This window comes from Nelumbo nucifera, chromosome 6, assembly GCF_055504915.1.
Source record: "Nelumbo nucifera cultivar China Antique chromosome 6, China Antique-T2T, whole genome shotgun sequence".
Lineage (NCBI taxonomy): Eukaryota > Viridiplantae > Streptophyta > Magnoliopsida > Proteales > Nelumbonaceae > Nelumbo > Nelumbo nucifera.
Window position 1 is genome coordinate 21,855,568 of NC_142654.1, and position 16,129 is coordinate 21,871,696.

Consider the following 16,129-nt stretch of genomic DNA (forward strand, 5'->3'; position numbering starts at 1 on the left):
AAAGAAGTCTGGTAAAGGAAACCCTGAGAAGAGAAAAACCAGATATTGTCATCCTTCAAGAAACAAAAAAAGAAGTGGATAGGAAGCTTCTGAGAGCAATTTGGGGAATCCATGGCAAGAAATGGGTCTTTCTTCCAGCCTTAGGTGCCTCAGGGGGAATTATCCTAGCATGGAGTGAAGAGGAGGTTTCTAGTACTGAAATAGACAGAGGAGAGTACTCAATCTTTGTCCTTTTCACCAATAAGTCTGATGGATTCAGTTGGACTCTGACAGGAGTTTACGGGCCTAATGACAGGCAAAGTTTTTGGGAGGAATTGGATGCTCTCCACGAGTTTGACGGAATCCCTTGGGTTCTAGGAGGTGGTTTCAACGTAACAAGGTTCCCTCAAGAAAACTCCAACAGAAGAACTACAACTAGAAGCATGAGAGGATTCTCCAGTTTTATATTGAGGAACAACCTCTGTGACCTTCCTCTCCACAACAGACAGTTCACTTGTCAAACCTTCAAGAGAATCCAATAAGCTGCAGACTAGATAGGTTTCTGTTTTCCTCGGACTGGGCAGAGAATTTTCCAAATCTCCTCCAAGAAATCAGACCTCGTTGTACTTCAGACCACTGGCCTCTAGTCTTGAGAACAGATCCGGCTTTGAAAGGAAAACACCCATTCAGATTGGAGAAGATGTGGACTCATCACAAAGATTTCCTGAAAAATGTAGCTTCATGGTGGAAGGAATGTAAAGCCGAAGGCTGGGCAGGGTACAGATTGCTGCAAAAGCTGAAATTCTTGAAAAGAAAACTGAAGTACTGGGTGAGAGAAGAGTTCAAATCATTCACAGAAGAAAAAATGCCATCCTCATGGAGCTGGAAGAGTTAGACAAAAAAGAGCAATCAAGAGATCTGGATGGAGAAGGAAGAAGCAGGAGAGATGCCCTAAGGAGTTCGTGGGAAAAGGTAATCCGAAAAGAAGAAATTTTTTGGAGGCAAAGGTCAAGGGTTAGATGGTCAAAGGAAGGAGACAACAACACAAAATTCTTCCACAGCTATGCATTGGGTAGGCAGAAAGAATCTCATCTCAAAAATTAAGATGGACCAGAGGGAAGTGGAAGATGTAGAGGAGATCACTGAGACTTTTCTAAACCACTTCAAATCTCTTTACTCCAAGGAAAGGGCTAGGTGCTTTAACTTAAGAAATTGGGAAGGGCTGACTCTAGCAGAAGACAAGATAATTTGGCTTGAAAAGGAATTTGAAGAGCAAGAAATTAGAGAAGCAGTCTTTGATATGGATGGAGATAGAGCACTTGGGCCTGATGGGTTCCCGATCTTCTTCTTCCAGATCTGTTGGGGAGTAGTAAAAGAGGACCTTTTGGAGGTCTTTAAAGAACTCCACTCCATGGGGGTGGTTAATAAAGGAATTAACTCCACTTTCATATGCCTTATTCCAAAGAAAATTGGTATATTGGAAGTAAAAGACTACAGGCCAATAAGTCTAGTAGGGAGTGTGTACAAAATAATGGCAAAGGTGTTGGCAAAACGACTCAGAGAAGTCCTAAAAGAGTTGGCTTCTCAAACCCAGCTTGCTTTTGTGAAAGGAAGACAGATTGTAGATAGCATCCTAATTGCAAATGAAGTCGTAGAAGAGAGAAGGAAGAGTGGAAGGAAGGGCCTTCTAGTGAAACTAGACCTTGAAAAAGCTTATGATAAGGTTGATTGGGATTGCCTACTCCAGATTCTAAACTTGAGGGGTTTTGATTCAAAATGGCTGCAGTGGATGAAAGGCTGTATTAGTTCTACCTGGTTCTTGATCATGATCAATGGAGAGCCTAAAGGTTATTTTAAGGCCAGCAGGGGTCTACGGCAGGGATGCCCCCTCTCCCCGTTCCTCTTTACAATGGTAATGGATGTTTTCAGCCAGCTTATGGAGAAAGATAAAAACCTCAATTTGATCAAAGGTTTTGAGGTCGAAAGAGATGCCATAAATGTTTCCCACCTCCTCTTTGCTGATGATGTCATCTTATTCCTAGAAGCCAATTTGGAGAACATTTCAAATGTGAAAAGAGTGCTCCAGTGTTTTGAACTAGTATCAAGGCTGAAGGTAAATTACTCCAAGAGCAGCCTAGCAGCAATAAACCAAATTGAAGGGTCCCTGATGGAAAGTTTCAAGGAAACTCTGAATTGTCGAGTGGAAAATCCTCCCCCTTTCTTATTTGGGCATGCCACTAGGAGGTAACCCAAAAAATTCAAGCTTTTGGGAACCTGTGGTGGAAAAGTGTGAAAAGAAGTTAGCTACTTGGAAAAGATGCTACCTATCAAAAGGGGGTAGAATCACTCTTATTAAGGCCTCCCTTGCGAACATGCCTGTCTATTTCCTATCAGTATTTCAGATCCCTGCAAGAATCAGATCACAGATCGAGAAAATCCAAAGAGATTTCCTTTGGGAAGGTGGAGGTGTCAAGAAAGGGCATCTAGTTAATTGGAATCAGGTCTGTAAACCAAAAGAGGCTGGAGGATTAGGAATTGGGCATTTAAAAGAGAAAAACATTGCCCTTCTTGGAAAATGGCTGTGGAGATTCCCCACGGAATCAAATTCTCTCTGGGCAACTATCATCACCAGCAAGTATGGGTTAAATTCAAATGGTTGGGACTGCAATCTCCGATTAAACCGATCAGCTCTCTCTAATCCCTGGAAAGTTATTTCTGCTATTTACAACCTCCTTTTTTCTTTCATTAGATACAAGGTAGGTAACGGTAATAGAATAAAATTCTGGACGGATTTGTGGTGGAGCAACTCAACATTAGCAGATCTGTATCCCAGGCTCTACAACCTTACTATACATTAGGGTGCAACCATCTCCCAGTGCCTTCCCATATCCAGCAATGGAAGAAACCTAAACCTGAACTTCAGAAGACCCTTAAAGGATCCGGAGATCAGTGAGCTAACTGAACTCCTTCTTTCTCTTAGTGAAGCTTACATCTCCCCAAATTCCCAAGATTCCCGAGTCTGGAAACCCCACCCTGGAGGTGAGTTCTCGTCCAAGTCTTTCTTCGAAGCTCTGGTTGCAGATACTCGAGGCAGTGATTTCCTTCACAAGACTGGTGCAAGGTTATACCCTCAAGAGTGAGTTTCTTTGTTTGGGAGGCTTATCTGCAGCTAGTGAACACTTGTGAGTTACTGCAGAAGAAAAATCTTGGAAGACTTTATATCTCCCCTCACGCCTGTACACTTTGCTTATGTGAAGGAGAGACAACAGACCACCTCTTCATACACTGCCAGGTAGCTAGCTGCATCTGGAACTTCTTTCTTCAGTTAGTCGGCTTCAGTTGGGTGGCTCCTAAGCATCTGTAGGATCTGATTTCTCAGTGGCAAGGAATAGGTCTGAGCAAGAGAGGTAAGACCTATTGGTTGATAATACTGCACACTGTTCTTTGGGGAATTTGGGAGGAAAGAAACAATCGGCTGTTTGAAAATAGGTCCAAATCTAAAGGTTAACTGATCAGCCACATCAACCACTACTGCAACTTGTGGGCATCTAGTTAAGAGGAGTTTACAGGAGTTAGTATCAATGATCTCAGCAGAAACATATATAACTTCCTGGTTTCTTCCCCTCCTACCCCACTCTTTACCAGAGCTCCTTTAGTTAGAAGGGAAGGAATCTGGACTCTCAGTTTTGATGGAAGTGCTTATGGTAACCCCGGAGCTGCCGGCATTGGAGGAATTCTAAGAGATGAGAATGGCCACACATGCTGGGTTTATAGTGGTTCGATTGGGATAGCTGACTCAACAAAGGCAGAAGTGTTAGCAGCTCTAACAGGGATTTGCCTAGTCAGCAAACTGGGTATCCAAAGCTTCTCAATTGAGGGTGACTCAGCCAATACTATAAGATGGTTGGAACAACAGGAAACTGGACCTTGGAGACTTAGTCACTTCCTATCAGAGGCAAGGGACCTCCTGGTTCCTTTTAATGTTTATCTAACCTGAACCCCAAGGGAACTAAATGTAATGGCAGGTGGTCTAGCAAAATTAGGAGTTATTCTAGAGACTCTGTACTGTGATTCCTGCCCTCCTGTGTAATTCTCAGGGGTCTCGCCCCTCTTTTGTTTTTGTACACACTCTTGTGTACCTCTCCTTTCTTCAATAAAATTGTTAACTTTTCTAAAAAAAAATGAAGGTTTTCAGATTCCTAGCAACAGAATTAGATGCTACTTTCAGATTGGTTCAGAGGCAAGCAAATTGGTTGGTTCAGGGACCACTTATATTGGGCACTCTTTTTTTTTTCCCTTTTTGGTTCGCTACAGAAAATTTATTAATCAAGAGAGGAAAAATTACAATTTTTAGGTAACCTTGGATGCCCCTAATCAAACTTATATTGGGCACTCTTGTAAATATGCAATTAAGGTGAAAGGGGAAGGGATGGGTGATGGGTAAGCCTACCTAAGGGCTACTACTATTTTAAATGACTATTCTTTTGATCACTAATAAAGTTCTGATTTTAACTGATAAAAAGGTGAAGGACAGTTCTTCTTCTTACTCTTATTCTTATTCTTATTCTTATTCTTATTCTTATTCTTATTATTATTGTTGTTGTTGTTATTGTTGTTGTTTGGGAGTGGAATTGCCAAAGGAATCTAGATGCATATGGGTAAAAACTGAATGAAAATTTTTAATACTTGATTAACTTTCTATCCATATTTTTTATTCTTTTTTCTGATGAGTAGTGCATATAATTTTTTTACATAAAGAGAGAAATACAATATACCTAGGGAACAGTGTTTCTTATGCTACTCATAAACCAATTTCTCCTTCTATACTATATTATTGTGCATCAATGAGTCAACAATCTCATTGACACTGCAACAATGTCTCAAAAATCAAAACTATGTATCTAGAAACATTCCATATTTTATTAATCTATATTTTAATATGCCTAAAGACCATCCTCTAGAACTAAAGATGGAGTAACCCTTCTTCGTGAATTCCTCCCTCAATTATTAAAGGATTGCAAAAAACAGGATCATGGAAAGGTTAGGTGTTTCTGTAACTACCCAACTCTACACATACATACTGGCTCAAATGGGGGCAGCCTCCCAATAGACACCAAACATCAATCTAAAGTTTCTTAAAATGATGGAATTCTAGAAAGAAGCATGCCTATTACCACCATGCTTAACTGTTTTTGAGATTATGCTGTGACTTTTATTGGTTTCTATTGTTACCTCTGGCACCAATATCAGATGCTGGTAGACCCTGGTGTCCCTCCCCCCACCCCCCCAAAAATAAAAAAAGAAAATAAAAGAAAATAAAATAAAATAAATCCAGTCGTTGCTATCTTTCTGGATCATGTGAAACATTGATGGAAAGAGGTATTCAGACAAATATCATGTTTACATAGTAGCAAAGTTGAGCCCATGCGATAATGCAGCTGACATTAAGGTTACTTCAACGAGGAATTGACAGAGACAAGGATGCCTTTTTTTCCATTTTGGCTATCATAAAAATATTGCGTCGTATTTAGATTTGTCATTGTTCATAATACACTTGCTGTTTTTACTTTTTGGCTTTTATATAGGTGCATCTTATCCAAGGTTTGAATTTGGATGGGCATGCAGGTCTTGTACCATCAGTTCAACAAGGAAGAACAGTTGGCAGCCCTGGAAGAAGAAAAGAGGATCCTAGAAGAGCGGAAAAAACTGAAAGAAGCAGGGCTAATTTCAAGCACAATGGATGCACTAGATGGAGCAGCTTCATTGGTTGGATCGGGGGTTGGACTAGTGGGAACTGGTATCGAAACAGGAGTTGGTCTGGTGGGAAGTGGACTTGGTGCGGGAGCTGGGCTTGTTGGGAGTGGTATCAATGCTGGAGTTGGGTTTGTGGGAAGCGGTCTAGGTGCCGTTGGCAGTGGCTTGAGCAAGGCAGGAAAGTTCATGGGCAGGAGCTTAACAGGGCAATCTGGCTCTTCCAAGAAGAGTGGAAGCAACACTCCAGTAACACCAACAGAAGAAAATGGTGGGGGAAAAACAGCATAAGCCTTTTCCATATGGCTGTAGACCTTGTGAATTGTATGCTTCTAAGTTGTTACGCTATACAGTAGCGAAAAAAAGTCGTTAAACGACAAATTCCTGATTTTTTTTTCTTGTTTCTCTTATATCCATGTTTAGTGTGGAAATCACTTTCACGAATTTGTTTGTTAATTATCTAAGGTGGTTTCTTCTCAATATGCACATCCAAAGTTGCTCTTCGGCTCCTAACTGGATTTTGATAGGAGATGGAAAATCCATGGAAAGCCTTCCGTTGCTCTTGAGAGGGCCTTTTCTGTATATGCTTCGTTTAACAAACATCGGTATAGAACGCACTGATCTGATGAGCACAATTGTTGTGTAGCCAACCATCAATTATTAGCATGGCATCATCGTTGGGGCTCTTTTATGGATATGGAGGAGCCTGTGAAGATACTAAATTTGTTCGTGATGATGTATTGATCTCAAATGTATTCCCATTCCGAGCTAAAGCCTAAGGAGGTTCAAATTCCATATGAACATCTTCTCATCTTTTTAGAAAGTTGTGTAGGATTACGGATCCAATTCATCCCGTTAGCTTTATGGTGTGTATGTCTCATCTATCTAGTATGTCAACATGCTCTAATTCTATGAGCATGACTTTTCTTACTCACTTCATTGACTCATTCTCACCTGCTCCAGATTTTTATTTTGGTGACTAAACTGGGAATTTCATTGAACAAAGGGAAACAAGAGTTGTTGAACTCCTTTCCTTCAACCTTTTTCTATTTTTGAGCTGACGACTGATGAGCGATGAACACGCACGAGATACCCGATAAGAACTGGGCTCATTGGGTCACCACTCTGATAGCGAGGTAGTATACATGACGCCTTTATCTCGCTGATTCACTGATGCTGTTACTTGAAGTTTATTATAGATTAATGTGTCAGGCAGGAGAGCCCAGCAGAGGCTGTTGAACGTACCGTCCTTCAAAAGAAGACACTGCTCATTGTCTTCTACCTTGAGACTGAACTGATTATCTTCAAAGAAAAAGAGAGAAAAACATGAAATATGAAACAATAAATGAAAGCAAAAGAAATAACTAGACAAGAATGTGTTTTAGATCTAAAGGTAGAAGACAATGACTTTATTAGACTAGAATTTCAAACACCTCAACTGGTTCAGTCTTGAGGTAGAAAACAATGAGCAATGTCTTTTTTTGAAGAGTAGTTTTGACATTTTCAATAAATAACTGACTGTTGATTAATGGTAATGACTAATTTGACACTTTTTGAAAGTTTAAGTATTGAAGTGACAGGTTTAAAAGTTTGGGTACTAACTTGACACTGCCCCCAAAATTCAGGGTATTAAAGTGAAAATTTCCCAAAAAACAGGGCATAACACGTTCAAATTTCTTAAAAAATTTGTACTGATCAACTTAGAATATTGCAATGGTACCAAACACAACCTATATTTGATAGAGTCTACTAAACTTGAAATGGACACACAACAGCAGACTTGATAATATCATGCCTGAATGTCAGGACCAGGTGTGTCGTTGCCGTTTGAACACCATCAGCTGAGCCTGAAACGTCAATGGTAGAGGTACCAAGCACTGTGTAAACCATTACACAATATTTCATGATAGACGGTTTTTTAATATAAAAAATTGAACTTGTCTTCCCGTTAACAAAATATTTCAAACACAATATACATCCATTGATGCTCTTTTTTTTTGCTTAACGTATATCTAACTAGAAGTACATCTCCATGTTCTGAATTATGAAATATGAACACATCAAAAGTAGTTAACTTTATTTGAATTACATAATACACATGAATACAGACGAAATATAAAACCATACCACTAGATATAAAATCAACATACTTGATCACTAAAAACGAAGCACAGTAAAACTTCAACAGAGAGAGGCTTATAAAACCATGGAGCAGCTTCTATCAAATAACTCCAAAGAAGAATGAGATGGAGAAATTCTAGTGCCATGATCCCAGCGGTTGTCACCCTAGCTCAGTTTAGAAAGAGTACAAATACAAATATGTAGAGGCAAATACATACAAAATATAAGGTTTTGCACTCTACCTATACTCTATCCAAACTGAGACTTAATCTCAAAAGGATAAAACTACACATGCCCCCCCTCCCCCCCTCCCCCCCCTTTAAGTTTTGGCCGTGCTCTGAAGTCATGTGGGAGTACAGGCCTTGGCACCATGTAGTGTTGCGGCTTGAACCCATGTTTGAATTGTTCTCCAAATTTGATGGTAATGGAACGATGCCAACAAAGGAGAATGCACAGTAGCTCATCAACCAAAACCAGGAGGCACATCAGGATCTTCATCATTGCCATCACATAGCTGCTTACGATCAACAAATGCAGCAAAGCCAGGTGGGACACTTGGCTCACCATCTTTCAGATTTGATGCGTCCTCTGGATGATTAGGCACTTCAGTTTGTTCTTCTTCATGTCCTTGACAATGATTGCAGAGAAAGAAACCTGGTGGTTCTTTTGGTTCGCTACCAGATGTATCATCCTTTTTGCAGGTAGGGATTGCAAGAGTACCATTATCAGCAACTTTCTTGTAAGTTGAGCTTGGGGAGGATAGTTCAACTAGTTCCTTGCCTTTTAGGTTCACTAGCTTATTATACACAGATTGTACTGTATCGGTGATTTCACTTTTCATGCCATCATTAGATTTGATCACTTCCCACAGCCCATCAGAAATCTGGCCCATTACCTGGTCCCTGGGGATGCCAAGTCTGGTTGTTTAGTTATATAACAATCCACTGCCAATGGTGCAAAACCAATTAAACAAGAGGTGATTGTTTCATCTATTGCACAGAGAATTTTACCAGAATCTTTCCCCCAAACTACTCAGAAAATGGAAAACATCAAAACATATGATATGAGCCATAAGAAAAGAGAGTAAACAATTTAAACAACAGACTCTAGAACATCCACAGCTTACCTAATTTCTTCATGAACGGCATCACAGAGTTGTCTAGGTTTCAAATTCTCTGCTCTTGCATGATTAAGTGCAGCTGACTGCTTCACCATTGAGATAATACAGTTACGCAAGTCTTCCTGCAGCAGAATTCCTTGTTCAGTAATGAAAAATTAACTCTAACTAGATGGTATGCATGCATGCATGCACATATATGTGTCTATGTCTCACAGGATCTGTATGATACTTTGGTTATGTTTCTTGTGTTTTGTCTATGTTATTTTGAACTTTTTTTTTCTATCAAGAACTGTAAAGTGTAAACTTTCATTACTATTAAGAATATGGTATGGTACAAAGAGTAAAAATGCAAAGTAAAGACAGTGAGAGAAAAACTCTTATCTCTCTCCTAACAGCACCCCTCTCTTACACTTGTGCCCAGAAAAGAACTTGCTGTCCCACCCCTTGCTTGGCTAATGTATCTGAAAAAGAATTAGCATTACGCTTGCACAATCTGAATGATACTTCCATGCCCCTTGTTAACCACCTGAATTTTTTCTTCACATTATTGTAGATCCACATCTTCATTTCCTCACTTTGAAGCCAATTTACAACACCAATTGTGAGTCCCCTTCAACTACCAACTTCCTAATGTTCAAGTCCTTGCCCCTTGCACTCCTTCCACCATTGCCAAAACCTCTGATCTGAAAGTCTCCCTCCCCTACCAGGCCTAAGTATGAAGCATGTTAGTTTGAACTTTGAACTATTCTACTGTGTTATCAATTTATTCACTTACATAATTAGTTATCCACAAATAAGTGTCCAAATTAGAAAATGGGGATTCAAGCAAAGCATCTCCAGAATGCCTAATAAAGATAAACAGAAGTTGAATTTCAGTTACCCTAGGCATTCCTCAAACCCTGTTAATACCTGTTCTGGCAAGATGTTGACTAGACTATTATCTCTTCTAGGTATGCACCTGAATGAGGCATTCAGACCAAGAACCTGAATATCAATTGCACCTCCATTCCAGAATGTAGCCAATGCCAATTAATGACCGTTTGACAGTCCCCTACTCCCCTTCAATAATTAAGGTCCCGTTTGGTGTGTCTTTCCGCGCGGTCTTTCGGCGGTTTACAAGCTGGGCAGACTGCACCATGGTCTTTTTCCATTGGTTCGTAATAGATCTAGCTGCCAAAAGTCGGTGTGCCAAAAAGACGTGAGAAGCTCATTTTGGGCTGATTTCGGAAAGCTCCAAATGGAGCTTTTCGCGTCTTTCTCACTTTATTCTCGCATGGAAAAACGTGAGGTAGCCAAATTAGCTTCGGGCTGCTCAGATCTTCATGCAAAAGCTCAATGTGTCTTTTGACTGTCAGAGCTACCAGAAGATTTTCGCAAAAAACTTGCCAAACGCCCCCTAAGTCTCCATCAAGCACTTGGAGCAAGCTGTAAACCTTTAATTAAAGCTAGAATTTCTGCTTGCAAAAAGTTACCAAAGCCCAATGGCCCTGAGAATCTGAGAAGGATATTGTGATTGACATCTCTCATTTGCCAAGGCTACAGCCATCAAAGTTCATCTATAATTTACCTTCCCTATGAAGTCCTCCATTCAACCACATTTTGTTGTTTCCCTGAAGAAAATCCTGCCACCACCTGTCAGCCTCCTCAAAAGATCATTCATAGCGACTCTTCTGAACTCTTCACATGAAAAAGTCCAATGAATGGCTCTCACCATAGTGAGGTCAATTAAGGAATGTCTCTCTTGGAGAGAAAATAGCTGGCTAATGTTTGAATGAAGTGACCAAGACATCCCGGAAAGGAAGACAAAGTGTTTTGGGGAGTTACCAATGAATATGTAAAGAAATATGAGCAAACATGAAAGATGAGGTTTGGTAGACAAAGCCGGCCTAACAAAATGGGAACTCTTCGTTGTACATAACATTCTTTTACCATAATCAATAAAAGTTCAATTTAATGCTCTCCCTACCCTTGAAGCAAAGGACACAATATATTAGATCAACTTCATTTGTTACATTCTTTTATTTTTTTTTCACATATTCATGCAATAACCCTATATTAATAATGTAAGTATTCTCTTGCATACCCTCTTGTGCCAAACTAAGCAAGGATGCTCTAAGCATAAGCATCTAATATCATTTCCAATCTTACAGAAACTTCGTTAAAATTTTCAAAAGTAAGAAATGTTTGTAGGTGGCGTAGGGACCTATTATAATTTTAAAAATAGTTAAATAAAGTATACCTTTTACCAGAGGGAGGTTATGCACCCTACCACTCTCGATCTCTAAATCTATAGTTTCTTACTTTCAGTGGTTAATCTCTGGTTGTTTCCGTTGCCTTCTCTTTCTCTCTCTCATTAGCCAAAGCATAACTTGAGAAAGGAGAGCTACTCCCTGATAAAGGGATATCTAACAATATAAAAGGGAGGCTCCTGATCTCTTATGAGACTTGGCGTTTCCTATGCATAGTTCTGAACTTCTCAAATCTCGATTTTCGTGATTGACAAATCTCGATTTTCGTGATTGATAAAGGTCTTTTTTTTTTTTTTTTTTGCTATAACGTGGTCGGTATATAATGAAGGATTAAATTGGGAAATTTGATACGGGAAACAGATAGGACGCCGTTGTCGAATCACAGGAAGAAATTCTTAGAGAACAAAGATAATGATAATAAAATAAAATAAAAAGAAAGGCACACCTTTTCCTTGAGCTTACGGATGATCTTGAGGCGGAGCTTGTCAAAATCTCCATCATCCTTGAGCTTCGCGATCACCTCCTCTGTGCTGACCTTCCCGTTGCCACCACCACCGCCTTCCATCACCCAAACGCCCAAGCTACGATCTTTGTTTTGCCTACTAACAACAACTAATAAATAATAAATGGGCCTGTATTGGGCCGAATCTTGGATGGAGGCCTATCTCTTCAGCCCACCAATTGGTTAATCATATGGCTATGGCCTATGGGTATGGAATGGGGACTTACTGACAGTACCTATTCTCAATCTTATGATGATCTCAACAATTCAACTATACTAAAATGGCTGCTGTGGATACTGGTTACATGCCCCACAACCCACTTATTGCAGCTTAAAGAAACATCAATTCTAATGGTAAAACAAAGAAAACCTAAGAAATTCAGTCTCAGATCAGGCTTCAGTTTCTCTACTGTAACTAATTAATTCAGAAAAAATTTTCCAACATCTAGCTCTGGAATTTTTTTTAATCTTTTAAACATATTATTATTCATCATCAACTTTGCTACCAATTTTTTTTTTTAATTTTGTCACATGGTTTTTGAGAATATTTTTCATTGTCCAGAGTCCAGATTATTTTTTCATAGAAGCACAAACCGAAAGTACATTTGAGTTTGAAAAAGAGGAAGAAAAGGAACCTCCATGACTTAACAAATTAACTTGCAATACCTCTAAAGAGTCTGAACAGTCTGAACCGCTGCTTTCCTGTCCTGGACTTTTGACATCCAAAGTTTCTCCACTTGGTTCTGGGCCTCAATCGTATTGTCCAGTGTGGCCATGACTGTATCACCGTCATCTAAGGTCCGAAGTTTATCCGGTTAAACAATAGGGATGTGTCTGAGAGAACTGATATGGTTTTGGTTTTGGCCAATAGAAGTTGACATGGTCTCCACCAAGAAGCCCAAGTTAGGCATTTATCCTAGATTGGTTCTAACCATATTCCGATATTAACACCCCATAGGGGTCGTGTTTCTCTTTTAAGTGAACACTACAACAATATCACATCAACAAGTTCAAGTAATCACACAATTTTTTTTCTTAGGGAGATGATAATAGCAAGATTTGAAACCACACCACCGCTGGGACAATTCATCCAGCGCAGCAACTGGGTTACCCCTCAGTTGGTATGCCAATCTATATCTATACTACTTATAAAAGTGCCAATGGAGTTTCTTTTTCTAGAATTTTTATTCAACATATATTGCCCCTCATCTATAGATTTCAAAGGGAGAATTTTGTATTTTAATATATTAATAAATAAGTGGTAATTAAAACAATTGAGATTGCATTAATCATCATTAAAGTCATCAACCAATCTAAGCCATTATAGATTTATAGGTGTACTTTCTCAACATACACCATAACGTATTAATAATCATATGTGAATACTTCACCTCCACATACACTTTAAAAACTTACTTTCCTCTAACATTAACACTTCTATCTATAAGCCTTTTGGCCTATTACCTCTTTTCTATCAAAGGCAATCTCACTCCCTCAGCTATGATCCAACCACACACCCTTAATGTGGAGTGAAGAAAAGACCGGAATCAATCAACATGAGGTAATAAGGAAGTGCAAAGAGGTGAGGTATAAGTTACTGAAATGGAATGCACAAGTTTGGCAAAGTGCAAGGTTGAACTAAATCTACTCAATTAGAGTTAAATGTGGAAAAATCAAAGAATGGCAGTTCCTATAGTCAAAGTAAAATTCATGAATTGGAGAAAAAAAAAATAGATGAGTATAAAAGAGAGGAAATTCTTTGGGCTCAAAAGTCGAGATAGAATTAGCTAAAATTAGGGGATAAAAACAATGCTAGGTTCTTCCGTGTGGCAACCATGAAAAGAAGGGCAAGGAATAGAATTCTCTCAAAAAGATTAAAATAATAGGTGGGTGAATGGACAAAAGCAGATATCTGAGTTATTGGTTAACCGCTTCAAAATTATAAGACTTCAAATCCTCAAGATGTTGGAGGTGTACTTTAGATGATTGATAAAGTAGTTTAGGATGATGACAACGTTAGGTTACAAAGGGCGGTTGGCCTCTCCTTGAGAGCATAATTAGCACCAATCAGAGTGCTTTCTTTATCAAGTCAAATGATTTTTTGATAATGTTCTATTTTTTCATGAAAAATACCCAAGAGAAGAAGGGGCTTGTGTTGGTCAAGTTAGATGTGAATAAAGCTCATGATAGAGTTGAGTGGGGTTTTTTAAGAAGTGTTTTGGGGACACAATTATGAGTTGGATTATGCAGAGTTTGACTACAGTCTCTTATCAAATATTGGTTCATGGAAGCCCTAGTAAAAAATTCTATCCCTTAAGAAATCTTAGGCAAGGTGATCTTTTGTCACTCTATCTATTTCTCTTGTGCTCTAAGGTGCTTTTTGTTGTTTTTCGAAAGCTTCAAGTCGATGGTGGGATTTCTGGTATCAAAATGAATAATAATTGCCCTAGTATCACTCATCTCTTTTTAGTAGCTGGTAGCCTGGTAGAGAGGTGATGGTAAAGGTAATTTTACCAGCCATTCCTATGCATACAATGTCATGTTTTTTATTGCCCTTATAATCAGTTAGTTAGAATTTAGAGGAGTTTCCTTTGGGGTGAGGATGATCAAAATAAGAAGAAATCAATAGAGGGCTAGGATTTAGAGACTCCTAAGCTTTCAACAAAGCCCTCCTAGCAGAACCTGCCTTGAGATTCTGTACAAATAGGAACAGCTTATGAGGTAGGATCTTGAGGGGAAATATCTGAAGGGTGAGTTTTTGGTCTATTCAAACCCCAAAGAAACGCTTACAGGGTTTCTGAAGTCTTTTAGTTGGGAGGGATGTTCTTCGGTGTGGTGCATTGTCAAAGCAAATGTGGATGGTAGTTCTTTGAAGCCAGGTATGGGAGGTTTTGCAGTAGTGTTTAGAGGTTCTAATGAAAGATTTTTGCTCTCCAAGAATGGTCCTTGCCATGCTCAATCTATAGAATATTCTAAAATTTTTGATATAAGAGAAGCTTGTTTCCTAGCTATGGAAGTTGGGTTTTCAAACTTGATTTTAGAAAATGATTCCCAAACTGCTGTTAAAGCTCTCTAAAACAAATCTTATGATGTTGCTACTATTGTTTGGCTTTTCAAGATGTCTGATTTAAATTTTAAGGTTAGTTTCATCTACAGAGACAACAACAAGGTTACTCATGAACTTGCAGCTAAGGGTGTTGCTCATCTAAAGAGCCTGGGACTCAGTTTAGTTGCAGCCTCCACTTTGGTTGGTTGAGTTTCTATCTTTGGATTTTGTTTTGGTTTTGGGGATAGCAGATATGCTTGTGCCCATAGGTTGTAGTTAGTTTGGTCGTTACCTGTTTGCTTGATAAAGTCGCTTGTTTGATGCCCTGTCTTTTTCCCTTTTTTTTATTTATTTTGGGTTAAATACTTAAAAGTATTATATGGTTTAGCAAATGGACAAGAAAAACTTATCCTATTGTTTGAATAATTAGTTAAAATACTTTTACATATTAATGAAAAATGAAAAGTCAAATTTACCCTTCATTATTCATCAAATTTTAAAATAAAATCCAACTAATGAAAATTCTCATGAACTTTGGTTTTCTGGCCATCTCTTCTGAATTTCTAAGAAGACATTACACCTATTGTTAGTAAATTGACGAGATTTCTAAGAAGGCAACGCATAGATGTGATGTGGGTGCTTAGATCAAGGTTCAAAGTATTGATATAGCCCGGCGTATTGGTCTGTACCGGTTCTTTTTTTTTTATGTTTTATTTATTTTTTCAAAACTAGTTCAGAGGGTCGGTTTAAGCCCCGGCTACTCTCTGAATCATGGTCTGACCCGATACAATCCCTGGAGGGGCGTATCGGCCGATATGTATCGACACTTTGAACCTTGACTCAGACCAGGTCCAAATAGAATCCAATCTAATAAGACTCTCTTGGCAGAGTGTGGTCCAAAATTGAAATCAATAATCCGGTTTATCCATCTCCAATTCTCCACCTGGGTCCAAAAAGAATAAAAAAATGATCATCCTAATTATAGTGGCGAAATAGACAGAGAAGTTGCCTCTTTAGAAACTCTGGATAACCATTTAGGTTCAGTTCGAAAGGAATACAAATACAAATGTGTAGGGTGTAAAACTTGTCATTTATATTATTTTGTATGCATTTGTACTTGTACTCTTTCTAAACTGAGCCTTAGAAACAAAGAAAACTAGAATTTGAAACCCAAAACGAGAGAAGTTAAAGTTCGATTACCTCTTGTGCTCGAAAGTGATGAGAGGATTCAAGCCCTTAACCATCATCTTCGGTGGCTTGATAGATCGATGTGGTGGGCAATGCGACTTTTTCAGTTAGAAACATCTTTTGAGTTCCTTGATTTCTGCAACTGAATTCTTCTATTGATTTGCTTGCCTGTG

General features: G+C 38.9%; 2 protein-coding genes across 3 annotated transcripts in view; one reads left to right on the plus strand and one right to left on the minus strand.

The window, feature by feature from the left end:
- The window catches only part of NTMC2T4 (Calcium-dependent lipid-binding (CaLB domain) family protein), a 28,714-nt gene extending 22,504 nt beyond the window's left edge, over positions 1–6,210 (plus strand). The window contains exon 11 of one of the 2 annotated variants that reach the window (XM_010274327.3): positions 5,605–6,210. In XM_010274327.3, coding sequence (XP_010272629.1) covers positions 5,605–6,021 — 417 coding nt within the window. In that variant the 3' untranslated portion in view covers positions 6,022–6,210. Of the gene's footprint in view, positions 1–5,564 lie in introns of both variants that reach the window. The other variant, XM_088890745.1, reaches the window with a different exon arrangement.
- A 1,572-nt stretch (positions 6,211–7,782) lies between these two features.
- LOC104608364 (uncharacterized) lies at positions 7,783–11,824 on the minus strand. Its single transcript, XM_010274326.3, has 3 exons — positions 11,666–11,824; positions 8,978–9,093; positions 7,783–8,753 (listed from the first exon to the last, which is right to left on the minus strand). The coding sequence occupies exons 1-3, from the start codon at positions 11,783–11,785 to the stop codon at positions 8,315–8,317; spliced, it is 675 nt and encodes a 224-aa protein (XP_010272628.2). The 5' UTR covers positions 11,786–11,824; the 3' UTR covers positions 7,783–8,314.
- Between the last annotated feature and the right edge of the window lie 4,305 nt (positions 11,825–16,129).